General features: G+C 46.8%; 2 protein-coding genes across 2 annotated transcripts in view; one reads left to right on the top strand and one right to left on the bottom strand.

Moving 5' to 3' along the window:
• LOC144732852 (myomesin-1-like) overlaps nucleotides 1-3,182 on the top strand; it is a 38,722-nt gene extending 35,540 nt beyond the window's left edge. The window contains exons 33-37 of the mRNA XM_078614487.1: nucleotides 474-637; nucleotides 1,134-1,170; nucleotides 1,336-1,358; nucleotides 1,474-1,529; nucleotides 2,097-3,182. Coding sequence (XP_078470613.1) covers nucleotides 474-637; nucleotides 1,134-1,170; nucleotides 1,336-1,358; nucleotides 1,474-1,529; nucleotides 2,097-2,432 — 616 coding nt within the window. The 3' untranslated portion in view covers nucleotides 2,433-3,182. The remainder of the gene's footprint in view (nucleotides 1-473; nucleotides 638-1,133; nucleotides 1,171-1,335; nucleotides 1,359-1,473; nucleotides 1,530-2,096) is intronic.
• A 6-nt stretch (nucleotides 3,183-3,188) lies between these two features.
• LOC144732860 (tyrosine-protein kinase HCK-like) lies at nucleotides 3,189-20,740 on the bottom strand. The gene is made up of 13 exons (XM_078614501.1): nucleotides 20,179-20,740; nucleotides 19,264-19,327; nucleotides 18,295-18,364; nucleotides 16,526-16,625; nucleotides 15,944-16,042; nucleotides 15,110-15,213; nucleotides 14,513-14,662; nucleotides 13,398-13,550; nucleotides 11,487-11,666; nucleotides 9,891-9,967; nucleotides 9,439-9,592; nucleotides 4,863-4,994; nucleotides 3,189-4,091 (listed from the first exon to the last, which is right to left on the bottom strand). Exons 1-13 carry the CDS (start codon nucleotides 20,250-20,252, stop codon nucleotides 3,889-3,891), a joined length of 1,560 nt encoding a protein of 519 aa, XP_078470627.1. The 5' UTR covers nucleotides 20,253-20,740; the 3' UTR covers nucleotides 3,189-3,888.
• Between the last annotated feature and the right edge of the window lie 4,879 nt (nucleotides 20,741-25,619).

Below are 25,619 nucleotides of genomic sequence, written 5' to 3'. Positions count from 1 at the left end.
CAAGTGGCGCGTGACATCATTGACCTTGGCTAAAAAAGGCTTTTCTATTATCGCAGTTTTTTATTTGCTAAATTCTGGATAACTGTTCGATTAATCTGTCCAATTTTCGAGAGGGTTACACCCCTAACAGCAAAATTTACCTCCAAATGTCATCTATATTGGCTCATTTTCACGAGGTGTATCGTGACTCCCCCCACCTCTGCTACAGACAGGCAGACGGTACACAGACAGAGAGATGGACAGAGATTATGCAGCAGCGTTTTCAACATTATTTGAAAAGTGTTCATACGAATGGCAGATACCTCCGGATAGACCATTTTTCCCGCACCTCCGATGAGCACGATCGGCTACGTATGGCGCAAAAGAAGTTCAACATACACACATTACCCACACGCGCAAACCTCTGGATCCGGCAAAAGAGCGCCCGCTCTGCCCTGCACTCACGGCCGCACGATGCCTCTGCCCACCCACAGGGACGCCAAGTTGGCCTCCACAGACCGCGTGCGCAGCGGCGTGATGATCGATCAGCTGTGGCTACACATCAACGAGCCGGCCGAGAAGGACAAGGGGAAGTACACGGTGGAGCTCTTCGATGGCCAGGAAACGCACAGGAGGGCGCTCGACCTGTCCGGCCAAGGTGACGAATGCTGGGCGCGCGGGGGCAGTGGCATCGGAAAGCGGTTCAACGCTTTCCGTAAACGATGAGAAACTCGTGGTAGAAGAAAGCGTGGAGGCATTGCGGCAAACGCGGTGGTAACTCGTGCCATATGTACGTATGTTGAACTTCTTTCACACCGCATGTAGCCGACCATTGCTAATTGGAGGTGCGGAGGAAGGGCGACAGAACTAAACACAACAACACGAATGCCGCTGCCATTGCCACGTGGAGCTCGACTGTGTTTAGAGAGGGAATGCTCCTGGACCAGAATAATTCACGGGGCACCCGGTTGTTGGAAAACACATGACGTGGATATGACAAACACGTTCCGTACTGATGTAACATTGGGCAGGCGAGGAGTACGTTGAACCACTTGTATGCAAAAACCTCACAACAGAGGTGACTGCTATATTGAATTGAAAGTAGAGTGTTGCATTTGTACATGATGTTAACAGTCAAATGTTCTATTTTTCAGCATTTGATGATGCATATGCCGAATTCCAGAGACTGAAGTAAGTGACTATGCTTAGGGTAACATGTTTTACAATAACTATTACTCTTTCTACTTATTTTACCATGATTTCAATATTGGATAGAATGTGGTGGCTTTCGAAATTTAGAAATCACTTTTGTGAAAACAATGTTTTTTTTTACTAATTATGTTGTTACTTTTACAGGCAAGCAGCCATTGCAGAAAAGAGTAAGCATTTGCCGTACATTCTTTCTACCACTTTAAAAGGACAAGCATTTTGAATTGCGAGGTCGTGAAACAAGTGACGTGCTATAATTAACCGTGGCACTTCTGCCCATCACAGATCGTGCAAGGGTGGTGGGAGGCCTGCCAGATGTGGTCACAGTGCAGCAAGGAAAGGTAGAACATGCACAGCTATTGCCGACCAAGGTTTACGACCATTAGCACAACACCTACTCACGCCAACATACGTGCAGCAAAGCGGCACATGAGTTTGATTTGTTGTGAACATATTCAGCAATGCCTCATGGTGTACATTCAAATGCGATTTTACAATATTTGTATTTATGATGAATGGTAACTACCTCGTAGTAGATAACACAATGCATAACTTGCAATCATGATGGATAGGGCCGACGTTAAATAAGTAATAAGCGTAATTATCAATAGTGCTGATCTATCCACTGCTGAATGAATCCCTCCCTATACCGATGCCATCTCTCACGTTCCTGTCATGCCACAACCCATCTCTCTCCGGCACGTGAACTGAACATGTCGCACCGTCCCCAAGGTGGTCTTTCCTTACGGCGCGTTCCGTCTTTTGGCTCTCCAACCCATGTCCAGGCTCACCTGTGAGCCACAGGCCCTTCTAGCAATGATGTGCCCTGCCCACGGCCAACTTGACTTCCACGAGTCAATACGACGCATCTGATTTGCGTTTTCTCTGATCCACGTGCTCCTCCACAGACGCTGAACCTGACGTGCAACGTGTCGGGCGACCCGACGCCCGAGGTGAGCTGGCTGCGGAACGAGCACCCCGTCGACTCGGACAACCACCTGGTGCTCAAGTTCGAGGCGGGCAAGTTCGCCAGCTTCACGGTCAACGGCGTGACCACAAGCGACTCGGGGCGCTACAGCATCGTCGTGCGCAACAAGTACGGCACGGAGACGGGCGACTTCACCGTCAGCGTCTTCAAACCGCAGGAGGGCGAAGAGGAGGAGGAGGAGGGCGCGGCCGACGGAGTTCACGACAAGCACGCCGGCAAGGACGAGGCGGCGAAGAAGACGACAAAGGCCAAGTAGACGTTGACGTTACGCACCGCGGGGCACGGAGGGGATCTAAATTGGATGTTGCTCGACGGTGGAATGTTTTAAGAAAGCTCTGTGATGTGTAATCGGGGTGTTCGGTGTGAAGTTCAACGTTCTGCTCCACACACTCGGAGCTTCTTCAGGAACTGAAGAGCATCATCTTGCTCTACATGAAGCTGTGGAGAGATTTTGACCAAAGAAAAACTGAAAAGCTTCCTGATGAAGCTGCTAGCACGTAGAGCGGAACGTTGGACACCGCGCTGAACAGCGCGCGGTACCACCAGAGAACACATCACAGCACAACCTACAGAATTATATGTTTTTAAGAAATCTTGTGTGGAAGGGATTTGGTTGTGATAAGCTGCATGGTTTAACACTTTGTAATTTCAGATTTAGATGGTTTGTTGTGGGAGCCTCAGAGGATAACCTTTGTTTTCAATCAATACAACCATGTTTCAACAACAGAACAATAATGTAATAATCCTGTTGAGTCGCACTTTCATTTTTTGGGTAATGAGTTAATGATTTTGTTTGGCACTGGCTTCGCTATGATTTCGAACACTTGGCTCCAATGCATAAAGGTACACATTTGTGTCCAGCCGCTAACCCATTAAGTGGCCACAACATTGTTTAACCAGCGAAATACCTTCAGGTATCTTGTGCCACACTGCTCATAAATTACACACATTATTTACTCTTCATCTTGTCCCTTATCACCATCTCAATAAAATAAACGCAATTTAACACGTGTGAGAATCTTTGAAATTGCTTTATGTACAGATCATAAAATGAAGGCACACAACAACACAGGACCCTTGCCAATATGTACAAAACAAATCTCCTAGGATAAATTCACACTCAATCAAGATGGGTCTCAATACTTTGCAAAACAAATGAACAGTACTACTGTATTACACAACAGTAAAGTAAAAAAGTTTTGACTCGATTCCCAATTTTACTTCGTAGCAAGTTAATATTATAGATCAAAACAACTGTTTTGTGAAGAATCTATGAAATATACATTTCATTATCTAAAAATGCTGGAAAGTTATTTTAAAAACACTGCACGAAGCTTGTCATCTAATCTCTGGTCATGCAAGCAAGGAGACATATAACTTTGAAAAATATAAATTACAAATGTTCATTAAAAAAAACTTTAAGCTTCTTTTGTTCACGGAAACCATACAGTCATAAAACATGAAACCGGTCTTAGACGGGCACCATGCGACTTTAGCATCAGGACTTTTCCCCACGCAAACATTACCTGGCACGACAGAAAAAAAAGACACAGAATAATTAAACATACACATCATGGGTCAGGGGTACCAACCAACTTAACTACAAAATCCCCGAAGCTCTATTGAAACCAGTTTGAATATAACGAGGATTTTGACGCCTGGTTTTTTTTTTGCTACTGGCCACAGTCTCTCGTGTACAATGATCCCGTCGGTCAGAGTTGTGGCTGGTACTGCAGCTCAGTGGCCGTGTAGAAATCCTCCAGGAGGCTTTGAAGGTATTCGAAGGTGGGTCGCTCCTCTGGCTTCTGACGCCAGCACTCCTGCATGATGCTGTAGAGCTCGCACGGGCACTTGTCCGGTTTGGGCATGCGGTAGCCTCGCTCCAGGCTGCGGATCACCTCCGGGTTCGTCATGCCTTCCGAGGAGAGAACAATAGAAATATTTTAAAAATAAGAAAAATTCTACATAACGCATAAATGATCGTGTTTGTTTCACGATAATAATGGTCGCGCTGATGCCAGGTATATCTGCCGGATGCGATGAGATGACGTAGCATCTCTGCCGGGTGAGGATGCGGGTAACCCTTTAACAATTTCACTGGCTTCTTGTATGGTAAGTCCTTCATAGCAACACAACTTTACAATTCAATTTTATTAATTTCGGATCAACTACACAGGAGTTACTATGCCTCCTCTCCCAGACCATGTGCCCCTGTGCTCCTGTTAGACTGATGGAAACATATCTAATGTAGGAACGCTTGTAAGGTTAGTCGGAAAGTTTTTAAAATGGGATGTTACCATAGTGCCAAGTCTATAAATCTGGTGCAGGTTTCCACTTTAGCCAGTCACCAGCAATGTGTAATGCCTTACATTTAAATGAGATTGGTAAACTTAAAAATGCTAGCATAATGTTGAAAAAACTACAAACTAAGATTGAACATTGTGAATCGATCTCTTTCAGGGGTGTTTATTACGGGTTTAAAAAGCTATTTGCGCTGTGCGCAACATACCATACATATTCATACATTTGAGAAATAACAGGCTTCTGGAGGGCTTAATTGTAGATGGGTTTTGCCTGGGTCAGCGACCCAGTAGATATTTCCGCACATGGCACACCACATCCAGTATACTTTTTACTTTGAAAATAATATTCAGTCAGAAACTGAAATCCAGGCCTTCGGTATTACCTGGGTAGGGGATCCGTCCAAAGGTGACCATTTCCGTAAGCAAGATTCCGAAGGACCAGACATCGGACTTGATGGAAAAGGAACCGTAGTTTATAGCCTCAGGTGCTGTCCACTTGATGGGAAACTTGGCTCCTGTGTGATGACCACAGTTTGGTGCTAAATAACGCCATTCTCTCACGTGTACAACTCTTAGGCCCTCTATTTGAGGCCATAGTACAGGCAAGCGGCTCGCGTGCAGCGCTGTGTGTGCCTTATCTTACCGCACGACTGCACACTGGCCATGTACAACTTAGGATACTGAGCTGCTGAGATGACGGGAATTTTATGCGAACTTTCATTAAAAATGCACTCACGTTGCTTTAACATTATTATTGTCTACGCAGCATGAGCCGACTATTTTTTTAGTTAAACTACAATAGCATTTCAAATGCAACTTCATTAGTTGGCTTGTGGCTGCGTCTGCAACGTAATATTTTGCTGCCTGCTGCACATATTTGATGTTATGTTTAATTTCCTTAATTTAACAGGGAAGTTCATGGTCGAAGCACTCCTCTATATGCAGAATTGAGGTTTTCTTTTATTATAAATCTGTAATGTTTTAACAATCGTGGATTTAAGGTGGGTTGTTTTTTTGGGGGGCCTGTTTTTACTGGAGGTCTCTAATTTGAGATTTCACTTTAGGCCCCACCTCTGTGGCGGGGGTGGAGGAGTGGGGTGGAGGTGTGGAGAGGGTGGAGGAGTGGAGGGGGTGGAGGAGTGGAGGGGATGGAGGAGTGGAGGGGTGGAGGGGGTGGAGGGGGTGGAGGGGTGGAGGGGGTGGAGGAGTGGAGGGGTGGAGGGGGTGGAGGGGGTGGAGGGGTGGAGAGGGTGGAGGAGTGGAGGGGGTGGAGGAGTGGAGGGGATGGAGGAGTGGAGGGGTGGAGGGGGTGGAGGGGGTGGAGGGGTGGAGGGGGTGGAGGAGTGGAGGGGTGGAGGGGGTGGAGGGGGTGGAGGGGTGGAGGGGGTGGAGGGGTGGAGGAGTGGAGGGGTGGAGGGGGTGGAGGGGTGGAGGAGTGGAGGGGTGGAGGGGGTGGAGGAGTGGAGGGGTGGAGGGGGTGGAGGGGGTGGAGGGGTGGAGGGGGGTGGAGGGGTGGAGGAGTGGAGGGGGTGGAGGAGTGGAGGGGTGGAGGGGGTGGAGGGGTGGAGGGTGGAGGGGGTGGAGGTGGGGGGAGGAGGGGAGGGGGGTGGAGGGGTGGGAGGGGTGGAGGGGTGGAGGAGTGGAGGGGTGGGAGGGGGTGGGAGGGGGGGGGGGTGGAGGGTGAGGAGTGGAGGGGTGGAGGGGTGGAGGGTGGGGAGGGGAGGAGGGGGTGGAGGGGTGGAGGGGTGGGAGGGGTGGAGGGGAGGAGGGAGGGTGGAGGGCTGGCGGGGGTGGAGCGGGTGGGAGGGTGTGGGAGGGGGGGGAGGGGGGTGGAGGAGTGGAGGGGGTGGAGGGGGGAGGGGGTGGAGGGGGGATGGCGGAGGTGGATGAGTGGGAGGATGGAGGGGTGGAGGAGTGGAGGGGGTGGAGGGGGTGGAGGGGGTGGAGGTGGTGGAGGAGTGGAGGGGTGGAGGAGTGGAGGGGGTGGAGGAGTGGAGGGGTGGAGGAGTGGAGGGGTGGAGGGGGTGGAGGTGGTGGAGGAGTGGAGGGGTGGAGGGGGTGGAGGAGTGGAGGGGTGGAGGGGGGTGGAGGGGGTGGAGGGGGTGGAGGAGTGGAGGGGGTGGAGGAGAGGGGGGGGTGGAGGAGTGGAGGGGTGGAGAAGTGGAGGGGGTGGAGGGGGTGGAGGTGGTGGAGGAGTGGAGGGGTGGAGGGGGTGGAGGAGTGGAGGGGTGGAGGGGGTGGAGGGGGTGGAGGGGGTGGAGGGGTGGAGGGGGTGGAGGTGGTGGAGGGGTGGAGGGGGTGGAGGAGTGGAGGGGTGGAGGAGTGGAGGGGGTGGAGGTGGTGGAGGAGTGGAGGGGGTGGAGGGGGTGGAGGTGGTGGAGGGGTGGAGGGGGTGGAGGAGTGGAGGGGTGGAGGAGTGGAGGGGGTGGAGGTGGTGGAGGAGTGGAGGGGGTGGAGGTGGTGGAGGAGTGGAGGGGTGGAGGGGGTGGAGGGGTGGAGGGGGTGGAGGGGTGGAGGGGGTGGAGGTGGTGGAGGAGTGGAGGGGTGGAGGGGGTGGAGGAGTGGAGGAGTGGAGGGGGTGGAGGGGGTGGAGGGGTGGAGGGGGTGGAGGGGTGGAGGGGTGGAGGGGGTGGAGGGGGGTGGAGGGGTGGAGGGGGTGGAGGGGTGGAGGGGGTGGAGGTGGTGGAGGAGTGGAGGGGGTGGAGGGGTGGAGGTGGTGGAGGAGTGGAGGGGTGGAGGGGGTGGAGGGGTGGAGGGGGTGGAGGGGTGGAGGGGGTGGAGGTGGTGGAGGAGTGGAGGGGTGGAGGGGGTGGAGGAGTGGAGGAGTGGAGGGGGTGGAGGGGGGTGGAGGGGTGGAGGGGGTGGAGGGGTGGAGGGGTGGAGGGGGTGGAGGGGGTGGAGGGGTGGAGGGGGTGGAGGGGTGGAGGGGGTGGAGGTGGTGGAGGAGTGGAGGGGGTGGAGGGGTGGAGGTGGTGGAGGAGTGGAGGGGTGGAGGGGGTGGAGGGGTGGAGGGGGTGGAGGGGTGGAGGGGGTGGAGGTGGTGGAGGAGTGGAGGGGTGGAGGGGGTGGAGGAGTGGAGGGGTGGAGGGGGTGGAGGTGGTGGAGGAGTGGAGGGGTGGAGGGGGTGGAGGGGGTGGAGGGGTGGAGGGGGTGGAGGGGTGGAGGGGGTGGAGGTGGTGGAGGAGTGGAGGGGGTGGAGGGGTGGAGGGGGTGGAGGAGTGGAGGGGTGGAGGGGGTGGAGGTGGTGGAGGAGTGGAGGGGGTGGAGGGGGTGGAGGGGTGGAGGGGGTGGAGGTGGTGGAGGAGTGGAGGGGTGGAGGGGGTGGAGGGGTGGAGGGGGTGGAGGTGGTGGAGGAGTGGAGGGGTGGAGGGGGTGGAGGTGGTGGAGGAGTGGAGGGGGTGGAGGTGGTGGAGGAGTGGAGGGGTGGAGGGGGTGGAGGTGGTGGAGGAGTGGAGGGGGTGGAGGGGTGGAGGGGGTGGAGGTGGTGGAGGAGTGGAGGGGTGGAGGGGGTGGAGGGGTGGAGGGGGTGGAGGGGTGGAGGGGGTGGAGGTGGTGGAGGAGTGGAGGGGGTGGAGGGGGTGGAGGTGGTGGAGGAGTGGAGGGGTGGAGGGGGTGGAGGAGTGGAGGGGTGGAGGGGGTGGAGGGGGTGGAGGGGGTGGAGGGGTGGAGGGGGTGGAGGTGGTGGAGGAGTGGAGGGGGTGGAGGAGTGGAGGGGTGGAGGAGTGGAGGGGTGGAGGGGGTGGAGGTGGTGGAGGAGTGGAGGGGTGGAGGGGGTGGAGGAGTGGAGGGGTGGAGGGGGTGGAGGGGGTGGAGGGGTGGAGGGGGTGGAGGGGTGGAGGGGGTGGAGGGGGTGGAGGAGTGGAGGGGGTGGAGGAGAGGGGGGGTGGAGGAGTGGAGGGGGTGGAGGAGTGGAGGGGGTGGAGGGGGTGGAGGGGTGGAGGAGTGGAGGGGGTGGAGGGGGTGGAGGTGGTGGAGGAGTGGAGGGGTGGAGGGGGTGGAGGAGTGGAGGGGTGGAGGGGGTGGAGGGGGTGGAGGTGGTGGAGGAGTGGAGGGGTGGAGGGGGTGGAGGAGTGGAGGGGTGGAGGGGGTGGAGGGGGTGGAGGGGGTGGAGGGGGTGGAGGGGTGGAGGGGGTGGAGGTGGTGGAGGAGTGGAGGGGGTGGAGGAGTGGAGGGGTGGAGGAGTGGAGGGGTGGAGGGGTGGAGGGGTGGAGGGGTGGAGGGGGTGGAGGGGTGGAGGGGTGGAGGAGTGGAGGGGGCGGCTTTACGACAACGACCACCGATTAATGGTCCGCTCGCAACGAGCAATATAAGAGATGAGAAGTATAATTAGAAATGTAAAATTATAAGAATTGTATTCATTATACCATTTGCGTGTGTTAAATTACGTATTTTTATTACTTAATTTATATTATTGATAATTTTGTTTTTATTGTACTTACGATTCCTTACACAGCAGGCAGCAGTTCCTGGCTGCTGAATCGCCTCCGCAGCTGCATAGAGGAGCACTGGAATATGATTTTATTGGCGCCCTTAGGCTGTGCCAAATTTGTCCCCAATGTATGGAGAAAGCTACTCAACATAAACCCCCAAGAATAGATCGCAGCATTAGGCAATGACGACCACATTGTACTGATGTGTCTCAATAAGAATGAAAGAGTATATACATTTGTGTCGCCTAAATGAAAAAAAACCAGCATCAGCTCTTTTGAGATGGTGCCGGTCGCTAGGCTGGGTGCACGTGTGTGCAATCACGTTGATGGCATCTTTCAAGTGCAGACCATGCTGCGATTCCTATTATGTGTTGCTGTTGAAGAAGACCCCTGCATCGACCGTCCATTATCAGCACGCATCTTTATTATTACGAAGTGCCTATAATTTGCATGAAAAATAAATAAATGTGGTAGTTATTGTTGATTGCCGTGTGTTCTGCAAGAAGGCACATGTACAAATGTGCCATACCTTCCCGTGCGGTGTATTCATTGTCCTCTATGATCCTGGCCAATCCAAAATCTGCGATCTTGCAAACCAAGTTCACGTTGACAAGAATGTTGGCAGCTCGCAAATCTCGATGGATGTAGTTTTTATCTTCGATGAAAGCCATTCCTTCTGCTACCTGCATGGGAGACGTGACGCAGCATGCCACTAAGATTAATGTCTTAATCACCAAGGTTTTAAATAAAGACTTTCTGACCTTATGCAACACATCGCTTAACCACCTATAGTATATGTATATTGTTCAGGAATGGAAGCTCCAAGCACATGGAGCGAAACGTCGGACATCGTGCCGAACATCACGCGGCACGGCCAGAGAACCATACGGCACAACCATTAAAGCCTGTGAAATGTTACTGCAGTAATATACCCCGACGAGTGCAAGCTACACCTTGTTGTGCAGTGAGAGGGAGCATTACCTGCGCACACATATCAATCATCTTTGGTTGCTTTAGACGGCTTCCTTCTGAAGTTTTCAAAAAGTCCAGCAGGCTTCCTGGGTTCCGCAAATGTGACAGAAGCCGGGTGAGCAAGAGGTATTAATAAGCACGCATCAAAGAACTGGGACAATGTGTGTGTGTTATTTTAAGCAGATGTAAACAGGAAAATATGAATAACTAAATGACACTTTGAAGCTGGTTTCACGTTGGAAAAAGGCATTTGGATGTTCGCGTTTGCCACATGTTTAAATTAGAGCTCCGAGGAGAACTGAACAGGCCCACTAGAAAGGGATGGAAGGCACTTTGATCATTTCAGTGAAGGCTCTCAAGATACAATTCATCATTGCAATGATAATGAATACCTTCCGAAAAAGTGAAAACTGCATTTGTAGCAAATCCACCAAAGGTTCTACTTCATAGCTACACCAGGCAGTGTTAAATAACACACGTATTATGAACACTGCAAAGTTGAATGTCATGGGTTATGGTAGAAATCAATGGGACTCAATTTGGATGATAAATAATGACCACCTTTCAACATTTGGGCATCATGAAATCAATTGGTTCACGAAGTGTGGGATCGCAATCATAAGACATAATAGCTTCTTTGTGGAGATAATTGATAATCTGCTTGATAGCATATTTCCATTTCTCCAAAACGCACTGTCAAAAAGTGGCCTCGTGATACAAGCGCGTTGCCTTGTAATGGGAACTTCACAAAACAAATACAGGATCCGTATGAAGCCCAACCTTAATTACGCAAGCTTACGCAATACATTTTGAATGCATAACATCAATTCAGCATTTTTAGCGTCACGTTATTGTTGCATTTTTACCAAAGTACATCTTGTGTCTCTGACCACGACACAAAATCAGCACGTGCTCCAGTGTAGGGTTTACATTCCAGTGTTTCACTTCAAGCTCAGCTCCTATGTGTGCCTACTCACACTCTAATCCAGTGGGCAAATCACTTTAAAACAATGTCATAGGCGATGGTGGAAAGCAATGGGCACTAAATCAGCATGACAGAGAATGAGCACTTTCAGTATTTAGCCATCATATACTTAGCTGGTCGTGAAGAATAAAATCGTATTCAAAAGGCACTTGCAAATGCTACATCACTGCACTCACTCCAGTGTGGAAGCTGCCGTGGTTGCAACGATTAGCAGCGTACCGGAGCAGCTGAAACAGCGTTGCAAGTTTCACATCTCCCCCACCGCCTCTGTTTGCCCAGCAGTCCCATTGGGTGCATCGCAGTGAGTCGACGAGCGGCAGGTCACATGCGGTGGGGTGAAGTGTGGGTGCTCCTCTACCTTCTATGGCGTCTGGACGGATATGGAAGAGTAGGCCAAAATATGCCTCCACAGGAGCGCCTTTTTGTGGAGGCCCCTCCCGCCAGCGGTTTTGTGAGCAAGTAATCTTCAGAGCTGCACCTTTGGCCTTTATTTATTTTTTACACGCAAATGGTCGCGTGCCGTACGTGCGTGTGCATGTTCAACTTCTTTCGCACCGTACGTAGCCAACCGTGCTAATCGGAGGTGCCGGGGGAAGGGCGACATGCAGGGCGACACGTACCCTTCTCCATGTACTCGGTGACAATGAAGATGGGCTCGTCCGTCACCACGGCGTGCAGCCGCACCAGCTTGTCATGCTGCAGGGTCTTCATGAGGTTGGCCTCCTCCAAGAAGGCCTGTGGGGCCATGCTGCCTGGCTTCATCATCTTCACTGCCACCTTGGTCTTCTTGTTGTACACCCCTGGACGTGGGGGTTAGTTTATGTTACGCACGTGTCAACGAGTGGCCGTTGTTGCTCTGCGCTCACGACGTATGAGCTGCTGTACATGACACACGCGTCTGATGCACACAAAGTATATTATGCTGTAGTCCTGTAACCATGAATCAGTTGCGTGTGAGATCTGTGCATTCTACAATGCGTTTGTGTAAGAAATTGTTTACAATTCATGCAAACTCTATTCAATTGTTCCCTTTTGAGTAATGCAGCAAAAGAGACAACACTTAGGAATGAGTGACACTATAAATGGGTCAGCACATAAGAGACACAATGAACAGATTATGTAATTGAATCATGATACCAAATCATGGCAATTCAATGAATGTAAGGTAGGGTAAACCATTATTGTGCCTATTAAACTGTACATATTTACAATGACATTGTATGCACCTGTACAGTGCATCGGCTTCTAAAGCATCATGGTGTATACGCCTGCACATTGGACCGCCATGCATTGTTCTCACCAATAAACAACACTGCTACGCATGGCTACACATGGGGTTATTATACATTATGCCCACTAACACTCAGAATCAATAGTTATCCTAATTAAAATTGGCAAAGGAATAAGCTAAGTGCATGCAGACAAGTCGTTATTTAGAGGCACGTCCACTGCCAGGAAATCTGTTATCGGTTTGACTAAACGCGGAGTCTCATAGTGAAGGCAAATAGATTGAATGGTCATAAGCACAGAGGTAACAAATGTCCGCTGACTGTGCCTGCCATTCCTTCACCACTGCGCTGCCCAACGTGCACTGGAGCTGATAACGCCACCCATTTGGGCACAGACCATCTGAGTTAGCGCAGGCCAATTGTAGATATGCCACTGTTATAAAATGTGCCCTACATTTAGATCTCCATTATTCTATGAGCTAAATTGGACCGGGCCAGGCGAGACTCTTCTTCTATATAAGTCCACGTGACACGTGTCTTGTGAGTGGATAAGGACATGGCACATATCGCCACTGAAGACAGCTGGTTATTTGGTGATTCTGTGCTGGCAGTGGTGCAGAGGGGGGGAAAAACAGTCAACCGTTAGTGAGTAACAAAGTGGTCTTGATAGGAAACATTTAGAATTGGCGAGGTTTTGGACAATGGCCTTCTCCATAGCGCATGATTTACGTATGATGTATAATTTATTTCCCTTTAAGGCAGTGTGATTGACTTCATACAATGCATCATCTGCGTGCGAGATGCATTCGTGAATGTTTTGTGGGGGCGAAATGTGAACTATTTCTCAACGTGGTTTTTGCATCTCTGCGTGTTTCCCAGAACAAGTTATCAGATTGATTTAAAAAAAAATGCCGCAATGTAACGTCTCCATGGAAACACTGAGCCGAGTTTCCTGTTTGAAACCGGGGGTCCCAATCCCTCGCAGCAGCTAATTCACAGCTCCAAGTAGTGTACGGGTGCTTTTTAACCGATTATGACTGATGTTGCCTTCCCGTGATAGAATCGAGCTGAATGGCACGCGACGTTTTGTATTGTTCACAGTCGACGCGGTTATTGGTCAGCTGTGTTTCACTACGTTGTATTGCAGAAGTGTTGCATTTCTGCATAGCAACAGTGTCCACAATATGTACTGACAGGGCTATCGGTTGGTGAACATATGGGACTTATTTTTCAGTAGAACACACATGTTTAATGTCTGCTTACAAACTGGGCATTGTCAGGTGTGTTTGTGTGTGTACTCACCCATCCACACGTCCCCAAACTGGCCAGCTCCCAGCTTCTTCTCCAGCTTGATCGATTCCCGTGGAATTTCCCATGCGTCCTTCTCCCACGGCTTTTGTGGCTGTATCATGATGCAGGGCTTGCCGAGTTTCTGGCACAGCCCGTCAGATTGCTCTACAAAAGACAAAGATCCCCCGTATAGACTTAACATACTGTAGGGGCAAGTGCTGTTTGCGAGCACACACGCACACACGCACACACGTAATTGTACATTATTATTCAACTTGCTGCCTTCCACAACTAGCGTTGTCAAACAGCACACGTTGACAATAAAGAATGCCATATAATATGAATACACCGTACACATCAGCTTACTTAACTGCTCAATTCCCCAAGGAACTGTGTATGTTTTTTTACTCGATGTTTATTTTTCTGTTTGAGACATTTTTCATTTGTCCACAAAATTAAGAAAAATAGGCATCATCATCATTAGACCTCCTTTGCCAGTACCAAAATATAATAATAGGGTTTTTTTCCTTTTTTCTGGCAACAAAACTGAAACCCAATTGGTGCTCGACCAGAGGACGCCAAAAGGCGCCAATTGGGTCGAGGCTCAAAAGAAAGCCGTCCCTTGGTGTGGACCAATTCGTTTCAAGGGCAATTAATATATTATCATAGTGTGTTTTTGTTTGCATTTGACTGCAAGTATTGTGGTTAATGCAGACATGAATCCTTGTAAAAAGGTTTCAGTTTTGTTGCCAGAAAAAAGGGGAAAAACCCCTATTATTAAATATTGGCATATTTTATGGCCGATGTTGTTATTGTTAGCCTGTAACTTCCTTCTACTCGGCAAAGAACTCCCTTATTTTCTTCCACTCCTTCCTTTTCTTACTCTTTGGTTCTTTCGGTAAAGTCACTGAAAGAACCAAAGAGTATGGATTCCTGCAGTCACGAAATTTTCCTTTTCTTAGTTCTTGATCGGTGGTGGCCTCTAAACCCCTACGATTAATCTCGACATCTGCTATATCTTGCTCCGCTTATTTGCATTCTCTCAGAGTCAAAACTGTCGCTACATTTTGTCCATCTACCGTCGACGACTGGCAATGACTCTCAAAGACTGAAGGCAAAGGGCTTACGATGGTAGTAGACCACCAGATCTTGGAGACTGTTGAAGGTGATGCGAGATGTAATAAAGTAGCCTCCTTTGTCGAGTGTCCGGATCTTGTAATGCTTGACAGTGTCACCCACTTCCACGATGTGGTCTCGCACGGACAGGGAATAGGAACCTGCAAGGAAGGTGTATCGAAACGCATAGGTTATGTTTGTAAATTTACGAGCTTGTGTGATTTAACACCATTCTGGGTGAAGACAGTACATCGCATATCCGACTATCACACATCCATCCTTATCAATGAACCACCCACACCCAGTGCAGTACAGCATATACACGTGGTGTAAATGTAATTTTCTATAGATGTTCACAAATCTGACCATTTCACACACAGTTACGTATTCTTAATCTTGCATGCATTCACTTCTAAAGCACAGTCAAACACTTCTCAAGTTTAAAGATTCATTTGAATCCGGTGACCTATTTGTGCACGATGGTATAACTGACGTTGTATATATGTGTTCACGTATCGGACTTTTTTTTACATATCTCCCGGTATCTCAGTCCCCAGTGAGTGGGGTGTGTGATGACCTTCTCCGGTACTTAAATTGCAGTGACCCACCCTTGTTGGTCTCGCTGTCCCGAATTAAATAAGAACCAATCTTGTTTCCACAAAGCAGCAGCTGCCGCTCTGCATCCTTCCGACTTAATCCTTTAAAAAACCACCTTCACAAAAAAGCACAAATAATGCAGTCGTCATCATTATTTTCAAGCACACTTGCTGAGCACGGGCCTACGAGGCCCAAAACATAAAGCGATCAGCAACAAACAGCACTATCAAAGTTGAAATAGATATCAACGAACATGTTTGTATGTATCTACGTTGTTTGTTGGTGCAGTAGGGTGCACAGGTGGTGCATCGGCCAGATATTTCAGTCAGCCAACACATGGCACCTGGGTCTGCCCCGTGACCTCCTGCAAGCGGGCGTTCGACACTTCACGTGGCCTTAAAGTGCACATAGCCTTCTTTGGCACCGTACATAGCCAACCGTGCTAATCCGAGGTGCGATGTTTCTTGAATTGAGCGAGGTGAGAAGGGCTTGGGAAAGGAGGCTATGGAATAGAATTCCCAAGCCGAGCAGTGCGAAAGAGGTAGCAGTAAGGGAAGTGAGTTTTGACTCACAGTGTGGTGATTGAATACAGTGTGCGTGAGATGAAATATTCAAGTCTGGTACACCAATTCCTCATCATAGGTGAAGGAATCATAAAGAGACTTTCACGGGAACACTTAAGTGACATGTGAATTAAACACACGCCCAAAGAATAACACACATGTGTCAAAAATATTTACCACTCTTGAAGATAGCTCGGTCAACATAAAGCAGCCACTTACAAGAGGTAACGTGAGCAATTGTTCATCACGTGCTTACAGAACATACAATGATACGTTACATACTCTTCCTTTTCTATGGAGTTCACTTTCGCCACAAAATTGCTGGGGATGTATCCCTCGCTCTTTGTCGCCACTGACCTGGCTTTCCACCAGTCATTGCCTCTGTTACACATGCAACGAAGGGGGGGGGGGGGAATATACATATGCAAAATTAGTTACTCAATGTTTGATTTCTATTACTTTGTATATATTGGCTGTGGATAGATTAATACGAACATTCAATCCTTTGTCATGATGGTTGTTTGACTATACTTCACCACTATGGTCTGTGTGGGTCGGTGAAGGGAGAACCCAGAGCCAGTTCAGGTATCACTCATGACTGATGTCAGCTGTGGCTGAGATTCGGGATTAGTTTTCTAAGTTTAAGCTGGCACAGTGCACTAACCACTGCGCCACCACTCGATTCAACAGAGTCAGTCTCTGAAGCAATACTGTATCTCTCACGTGGTTAATTTTGACCACGGAAAACCATGAAGACTTTAATAATTATCGTATCCTTGTAAGACATTTATTCACAAAAACACAGATTTACGTGTTTGGTTTGTCTAAACCCGAACCATCTTCATGAGATACAAAGAAACTTACTCTTCAACGATGACCAATTGGTCACCCCTCCTGAAGCACAGATCATCAGCATGGATTGGGTCGTAGTCGTACAAGGCCACCACCAGCAGACCATCCACATCTGAATACGAGAGGATGGTTAGAGCAGTATGCTTAGGTCAGGAGCAAAGGAGTTGAACACGTAGGTTTTCACGACCAATATTATTCATAATCAAGGTTTTTGAGTTAGATGAGGAGCACAAGACTCAATTTATGGGCATAGAATCACAACTCCACTGATGCCCTACCGATGACGTACTGCATACGGTTAAGATGCTCACAATGTTTCCCCCAAACAATTGCAGGCACCAGCGCGCGAGGATTAATTATTCTAAGATAATTATGGGGTCGTGCTCATTTCCTGTCTACAGTCATGAGATAATGGTGGAAATTCCACATTGTATTTGACAAGGGGGGTGATGTTATTCAGTGGACCACAACGGCTGACTGTCCACATTGTGGTACAGTACTTCATTGTATGTACCCAGAAGGGATGAAGGACGGAGTCGATCACCCCTTCAAGAGTTTAACTGGCAACACTTCTCACTGTGAGCCACAGCACCGTGCAGGACTGCAAAGCACTTTATAGGACTTTATATGGCTACAGCCAGCTATGGCCATGCTTGAGCTTCTACTGCTTGAACACAACGAGAAAAGGGACATTTTACATCTGGTAGCAATGTTAACAACACTACTACTGAGAATAGGTTTTCCCCTTTTTTCCTGGCAACAAAACAGGTGTTAAGATGTTAAAACACCAAACTGAAACCTTTTACAAGGAATCATGTCTGCATTAACCGCAATACTTGTGGTGAGAATGTAAACAAAAAAATACTCTGATAATAAATGCATTATCTTTGAAACTGATTGGTCCACACTGATTGGTCCACACTACTATTGGTAAATTACAATGCAGGGGGGGCTTCCAAAAAGTGAAAGTGCATTGAATGTTGTAAACACTGGAATTAGAGCGGCAAAGTATTTAAACTCATGGAAATTACAAAATTAAAGCTACGCTCTAATGTGTTTTTTTTTACATATTTATATAATTACTTGTTATCAATCGAAAAAAACTATTACACGTAACAAGAGGAAAGGTTGTCCACCTGTTCGGATCTGATACAGATTTATGGGATAGATTTGCAATGGCGATTAGATACTGATTTTGGTCACACGTTGCTTTGTTTTACGTAGAAAAATACAGTTTAAACATATTTTACCATTGTATTCGCCATGGAAATCGACGATTTAAGTTATCGTTTTACGATCTCGTCTCATAGAGTACAATGTAAATGAAATCTATTGGGAAACCCCGAGCCTTCCAACCTGTGTTTTTTTTAAGCACAGAGTTGACATAATGAAACATGTGGCCAACATGAAATTGACAATTATTACAACTGGAACATTTAGTCAGCAACTGTCGACTGTACCGATGTCTCAGAAACATCTCTGAAATTCACTCGGCATTTCCCAAAGCTCTTGACTGGATATCAAAACTTTACATCATACTGAAACATTGCTTAATTTTCCATATTAAAGCACCATTATTGTCGTTGTTATTGTTGGGGTCTGTTTTCTGAAACCTCAAGGAAGGGAGGACCTTGAGCCAGTACACATTCGCGTGAAAAATATTGTTTTTGACGATAGTGTTAATTTGAACAGTACGCCCGAGTGCATGGACATTAAGAAGACGTTATAGATGTTGATACAACTTTAACCTGGAACGTATGGTAAAATGAAAATGTCTTTACCGACTGGTTTGGCCTCCGCAGTGCTGTTCTGTTGCTGGAGAGCTGAGGACAGCCTCTGCAAGTGCATGTCCTTAAAAACACAATGTAGAGGATGCCATAGAAATGGGAAATAAAAATAATTTCATAATTACAAACTCGTGTTGAATACAGGGTAACTCCTCTTATTCATGACAATATTACGTGACTATTATTATCTATAAGAGTGTCTGGAAAGACTCCTATTATTCATGATTTCCACGATTTTTTTTCAAGGATAAGTGGGTTCAAATGAAACTATGCTATATTTTATACCAGGTAAGGCCCAACGAAGTGGCTTATTATGCGGAAATGTAAAGCAGCCAAATATTTTGAACTCATGTTTCTAAATGTGGAGGGAAAAATCGGAGAACCCGAAGAAAAATTCACGCGATCACGGGGAGAGAGACACACAAACTCCAAATATGCAAGTGTCAGGTCGGGATCAAACCTACGACCTCCTGTATAACAGGGGAAATAGTTAACATCTCGCCACCTTGGATAACCCCGCAGATATTTGGGTCCACGATCTTTGTCCTCAACAGCACTGCTAAATTAGAGCTTTCCTGAATATTTCAAAACTCCCCCATGCAAACTTTGCTTGTAAGTGTCGATAAAAATTTGTTTTGTCTTTCTTTAATCATTACAATATCAAGAGCACAGCTATCATTGGCTTTCAGAGAAAGATGAGATTGATTCACATCTAATGAAGGATGTTGGTATGCTAAGTGAATAAAAACATAACAACATTTTAAAACAGGAAATATTAGGATAATTCACATTCCATTAAAAACCTAATTGTCATGAAATATTGAAACTCAGGGTTTTTTCAATTCTGCTTTCATAAAGTCTTAGATTTTAGGATGACAGTACATCACAGTGAATGCCCCCTTGTTTATTGCTCAATGTCCTGAACACAGCAGTACCCAAAATTTCGACTCAATGTAAACTTACCACATACTTGTTCACATCGGAGGCAGAGTAGTCCTCTACCTCTGCACTTTGACTGCAGCCCATTCTGTCAAAATATAATGGGTAAAAATATACCGATGCAGCCCTGTCATTACTTGTTTACGCTACTGCGGGGAGAAAAGCCTCCACTCGAGGCAGTATAAGAGAGCCCCCTTGGAGGGTATTCGGTCTACTTTTACACACTAGCCAGATGTCTTGGAAGGGGTGGGAGTACACACACTTTATCCCACCACACAAAAGATGAGATCTACCAATTTACTCTGGTGTGCCCGTTTATTGTTACTCTTAAACTATTTTTTTTATTTTACCAGGTAAGGCCCACTGAGCTATATAGCTCTTTTTCAGAAGCGACCTGGCCACAAATGATAGCTCAACGAAGTGGCTTATCACGTGGATATTTATATCAACCAAATACTATAAACGCACGCTGATTCTAACTGTGAAGGGGAAAACCGGAGGACCCGGATAAAAATATACACGACCACGAGAAGAGAGACTTGTAAACTCCAAATATACAGACGTCAGGGTCGGGATCAAACTCCCAACCTCCTGCATGCCAGGTGAGCGAGTCAATATCTCGCCACTGGGTGAACAGCAGCAGGGGGATTCGATGTGTCCGTTGTTTCAGCGGCCGCACTGCAAGTCCAGTGGGCTGACCATTGTAGCATGGCGGAATCCCATTATCGCGTCCATATACAGTTTATTTCAAATGTCACAAACAATATATTACATACACGGTATTTACAAATATGTTTTGAATATACTGAGGAAAATAATTAATATTACATTTTCGAACAGATAACTTCAGTTATATAGTATATGTATGTTTTACAATATATATGATATATTTACTAAAATATAAATCAACTATAAAACCATCAAGTACGCATAGCTTACCTGCCAATCACAGCTGCTCTTATAAATATCCCAATATCATGTTGTGGACCAGGCAGACGACGCTCTTCAACCATCCACAGTCCTGCTTCAGTCTCAACTCTTTACACGAGGCTAACACAGATAAAATTGGCCTGCCTAGCAGGACTCCGATGGTTCCAGGATACTACAGAGTAACACGCCTTTTCAGGCCTTTGCTAAAATGCTTGTTGGCAGTTTCTTGACTCGTGAAAGTCAAGTTAAACCCTAAGCCACTTGGCTCCTAGGTACTTTGGTTCCCCATTCGGAAGCGGGAACACGGATCATTGAATACAGTGTTTGGTGAACTTCCTCCACTGGCTGCCAATAAGTGAAAGAGTTAATGGACCCGGCCACTCGAGCACACAAAGATCAAGCGAGGGAAACGCCACCCTCCAGGGACACGCCCTGAGTGGCACCAACAAGACCCAGTTTCAACAAGATTCAGACACTATGGCAAATTTTAGTTTTAGTTCTACAACCAACAGGAACGTGCACTTACACAACCTAATGTTTATTTCTTCGACAGTCTGAGAGAAATAAGGATTTGTGTAAAACATTTGTTTTTTATATAACCCAAGCTGGTTGATACATTTTTCCAGTTCCCCGCAGCTTGACGTTGCTAATCGGGCAACGTGGTCGTTAAGATAAGCCCACGCTACACTCGGCTGGTTTCTCATACTTGCCCAGAGGTACATTCTCATAGAAATGTTTAAAGCTATCAGCACTTAGCATAGCAAAGGGCTTCGACATTGTGCCAGTTAAATTCCACGCATGCTTCGAAATTACATCGAGAAACATGAAGAACACAGTTAGATTCTACTTTTTGTACTTTGGTATGGCAGGAGAGAAAAGCAACGGTTTTGAAATGTTTTGTACTTGATCGCAAAGTTTTTTCAACCAATCCAAAGGGGCAGTAGACGCTGAGGGGGGAGAAGATAACCACCTCCTCGTGGTCTTCCCTGCTACATGGCATATCACGATGAATGTCTTCAAATCGGAGGCCGAATGCCCGACCAAGGCATCCAGGCCTGATAAGGAACGTAAACACGGATGGTTTCAAGAACTTACAAGTGTTAAAGGCACCATTTAAATTGTTAAGAAAAAATTGATGGACTTTACAAAAGATCAAGAAAATTCAGCTAACAGAACCTCCGAGACATCGCCACAGGGCTTCTTCTCCAAGGAAGCGTTCGTGGCTTCAGTGTGAACATGTCACCACTCCATTGGACAAGTGACCTTTATTTTTAAGCCAACCTGTAACCTCTAGCATTAAGGTGAATTGTGTTTCGTATATTTTGTGTCGGTTTCTGAAGGTCTCGATAACTTACGTAAGTGTATAGCTCATACTATAGCCACTGTTGGGAGAGCTCTTTCATTCGGATTCATTTTGGTGCCTGTTGGTTGAGCACACGAGGTTGCTCCACAAGAACGAATGCCAGTGTGTGCTGAGCATTAAATATCAGAATTGTGACAGCAAAACACGGAAATTATGAACGTTGACAGAAGCCCGGTGGCAATGTGTTGGAAGTTCTGTTCGCTAAAGGCACGAGCAATTCCCAGAAACTCCATTGCGATGTGTTGGGGATTCTGTTATCTGAAGCCATGCAGCCTTTACTTATATTTTATGATACTAAACGCTTCCTATAAATTTGTGGAAGTTATCAAACTTATTTTGAAGCCAACCTCTCACCTGTAGCACAGAGATGAATTGTGTTTAATACGACAGCCATTATTCGTGACTTTCTTTGCAGATAAAATAAGTCTCGTGGCAAATATATCTTGTTATCCGCGAGTTATCTGTTTTTTTTTATATATACAGTATGCTGTGGTCAAAGCAAATTCACAGGAGACACTTGCTTTGATTGCACACCATACAATACAACACGTGCATATACTTATATAGTTTATATATATATATTTCCATTTAAGGAAGTATTGTTTACGAATGGGTTGAGTGTTTGATGTGACACAAAATGGTGGCACAATTGCTGCAGTACTGTAGTAATAAAAATTACGGTGCAGAGTTCACAGTGATGATGACACAGAATTTAATATCTAATTGCAGGTCAATCTTATGAAGTTCAGTGATTGGGATTTTTTCTTGATTATTGTTTGGATTTTATTTCACAGGAATATAAAATATTAATATTGCAGCTGTGATCGGCGGTGCAGATGCACCAATTTTGAGTGTTAATGATGTTGGTTATAATAAATATAATTGAGCTTTGGATTTACGAGTTGTTGCAGTTTATTTTATTTGAATGCGTTGTAAAGAAGGGCAATTGCCCGAAACATCGCTTAAGTATATTTTATGGCAGTAGTATTATCGATGAATCTGTTCAGTTTTTTCAGGGAATTTAGCAGCAGTGCGGTGTTTGTTGCGTGAGTGCTGACATCACGTGTTTGGCCATTCTTACAGTGCTCAAATTGGTTACAAATTTACGCCCTTGGAGGACCTTTTGAAAATTAAATGTCATCACCAGAACCAGGCACGCTTTTGCTCCTTTCGTGACCCTATGAACTCTTCCAGGACGTGTCGGAACTATAACACAGCGCAGAGGACTTCTACCATACCAGTTCCCACGTTCTAGTGTTTGTTTTAGCTGACCCTGCACTCTCATTTATGATGATGGCTGGAGAGAAAGAGACAGGCCTAGGCTCGGCTACATAACCCAGGTCGCCCTTGCAAAAGAGGGAATGTTTCAAGTGTCTCAATGGATTTATTTGATCTCATGGTTAAATAAATAACTGTCAACGTCAATACATACTTTAACCACAATTTACGAATAAGAATTATCAGCTGCTGTTTATTTTTGTACAATCAACTTGGTTAACGCATGTACAGTAATTGTGTCCGTATGCACTTCTCTCTGGCCCCTTCCCGTGTAGCGGCCTCAGGCTGCCCTACTTCAGCATCATTAGTGAGAAAATATAAAGTTCCAAGTTTCGGTCAAGCGCACTGCATTACAGCACTCGAGTGAGATGGCTTCAGACATGTAATGCAAACTCAGCGACGTCACGATAGCTCAAAAACGCATATCACCGTAACTTAAGTCAAATGTTTTCTTCCAGCTTGAGGTGGAGAGATCTGGGACGAAGTCTTGGCACAGAGGCACGTCATTTGGGATTGCGAATTTGTTTTTCTTGAATATATAAGACATTTTTAAATCTCGCTATAGGAGAAACGTTCGACCAACACGTAGAGCAAAGTGTTACACGCAGAGAAATAAAATAATGTTCATAGACTGATGGATAAAATTACATAGACATTGTCTTCTCCATTAATGTTTATGGGCATTCCATTTATCATGATAGTGTATGGACGTTCTTTTTATGTGAATCACTTTAGTTTGTTCTGAAAAAGTGGGCTTGGACATTAATCGTCGCTCGAAGGTTATACAGGGTTTTTCAAAAAGATGGACCCAATTTCAAAGCAGTATTTTTCACGATGGCAACGTGTTACAATTACACATAAAGTTACAAACGGTTTAACGAGTTATCAAGTTTTAGTAACCATTTTATAAATGCTCTATGTGCCCTCTACCTGCTGTATGGGCAACATCGAGACGATAGTTGAATTCGTCCCAAACGCCTCTCAAAGTGTCTTTTTCCACTGAAGTCACCGCTGCCGTGAATCTGTTTTTGTGGTCATCCAGATTAGTCGCTAATGGCGGCACAAAAACACCACGGGTCGTTGACGTATCCCCACAAGAAACAGTCGCAGGGTGTGGTGATGTTGGGGGCCAAGAGTGTAGCGCCAAGTCTTGGGGTCCCGTGCGACCTATCCAACGTTGAGGCAGCGCGTCTCGCGAATGACTGAGGCTATGGGCTGTTTGTGCGCTGGGAGAGGCATCGAGCGGTAATCATTTACAACTCTATGCCCGCCCTTGCAAGTGGTAAGAGTTTCATTCATGGGCGGTTCGTGGTTGCAGAGATGTAGCGATTTCAAATCGAGTCCATCATTTTAAACACCCTGTATAATACATTACTAGGCTCTCCAGGGACTGTACATCATTACACAGTTATTTAGTCTTCTTCGTATGGCTGTTGATGTAGACTGTAGAGCAACAACTAAAATTGTACATTGTGGCTGAGACAGATAATTGCATCAGGTGTAGCGGAGTGCATCGCCGTTACGATGCCTCCTTCGTATTTGTGAATCGGTCATTGAGCCATTTTATGTTCCATGGTCTATTCTGGTTGACCACAGTGGCACATCGGAGAGTTTTAAATTTTCCATTTGTCATTAAGTATCTGCATCTGCCATGGTTTGTGCGGCTGTGGTTGAAATGGTTGCCCATGTGCTTCGTGGAAGATCGAAGCCAGATAACCCATGTCTTATATTACTCCATTTGGCTTTCCATCATCAGGGTTGAAATTGCATTAAGGGTTAAGCGCGTGGTCCCCAAAATGGCTTGAGCGAATTCAAGCGGTGGTTTGGGACGTTATTGGCGACATCCTCCTGGTGGATGGAGACGGACGTTGGACATCCCGGAGGATTGTGGCATCGTGGCGAATGGACGGGGGGAGCGATGGGCGCAGCTGACACAGTGGCTAGCAGGGGCCTCTAGGCGGGTGCGAGGGGGCTGGTGGCCCCTCCAACCTTTAACTTAATTACCACGACGCCGCTGCGATGGATCTAACACAAACAAGCCCGAGATGTCAAACGCATTCGTTATTGGCTTATAACACCGTAAGTATTCAAAGCACCGTGCTATAACCGTATTATCTGATTTACAAGACACTCCGGAAAGTAAAACGCACCCCAAACACTTGTGTCCGGTGTCAAATAGTTATACAAATATAGCCACAACACAGCCACCGGCTTATAAGTACACGTTGGTTTTTATTAATAGACGCACTGTAGTTGAAAAGTAGACGTTTGCAAGTGTCTTATAATCGGGAGAATACGGGCGCACGAGTAGAGGCAGTCGTGGTATAATACAGGAAAAGTTACGTGGCCTAAACCTAACATGTCGATCACATTAATAACAAGCCGGCCGCCAGAGGGCGTCTAAGGGCATTCATTGGACACGAGCGCGGGCGCCAAATATCCCAAACACAAAGCTCTGCGGCGCTATATTCGCGTGTCATCGACCCATCAATGAGCGTTTACGCGGTTAAAGATTGCGACGGATTGTGGCAGGAGGCCTTCAACCAAGCAGGAGGTTTTGTACTCTTAGATTTTTTCGATAAAGTCACGTAGGTAAAAGTAAATAATAATACAAAAAAATTATTTTATTTTTGATTATTATTTATTTTTACCTACGTGACTTTACCAAAAAAACATAAGAGTATGAATCCTTGCAGTCACGAAAGCTTCAAATCTAGAATCAGGTTTTGATCTCTCATCATGAAGGTAGGCCGCGTCGCCACGGACAACCGTGGACATGACGTCATGTATGTGGTAGGATGACGTCATC

Source organism: Lampetra planeri, chromosome 2, assembly GCF_965212315.1.
Source record: "Lampetra planeri chromosome 2, kcLamPlan1.2.h2, whole genome shotgun sequence".
Lineage (NCBI taxonomy): Eukaryota > Metazoa > Chordata > Hyperoartia > Petromyzontiformes > Petromyzontidae > Lampetra > Lampetra planeri.
This window is presented reverse-complemented; position numbering and strand designations above follow the sequence as displayed.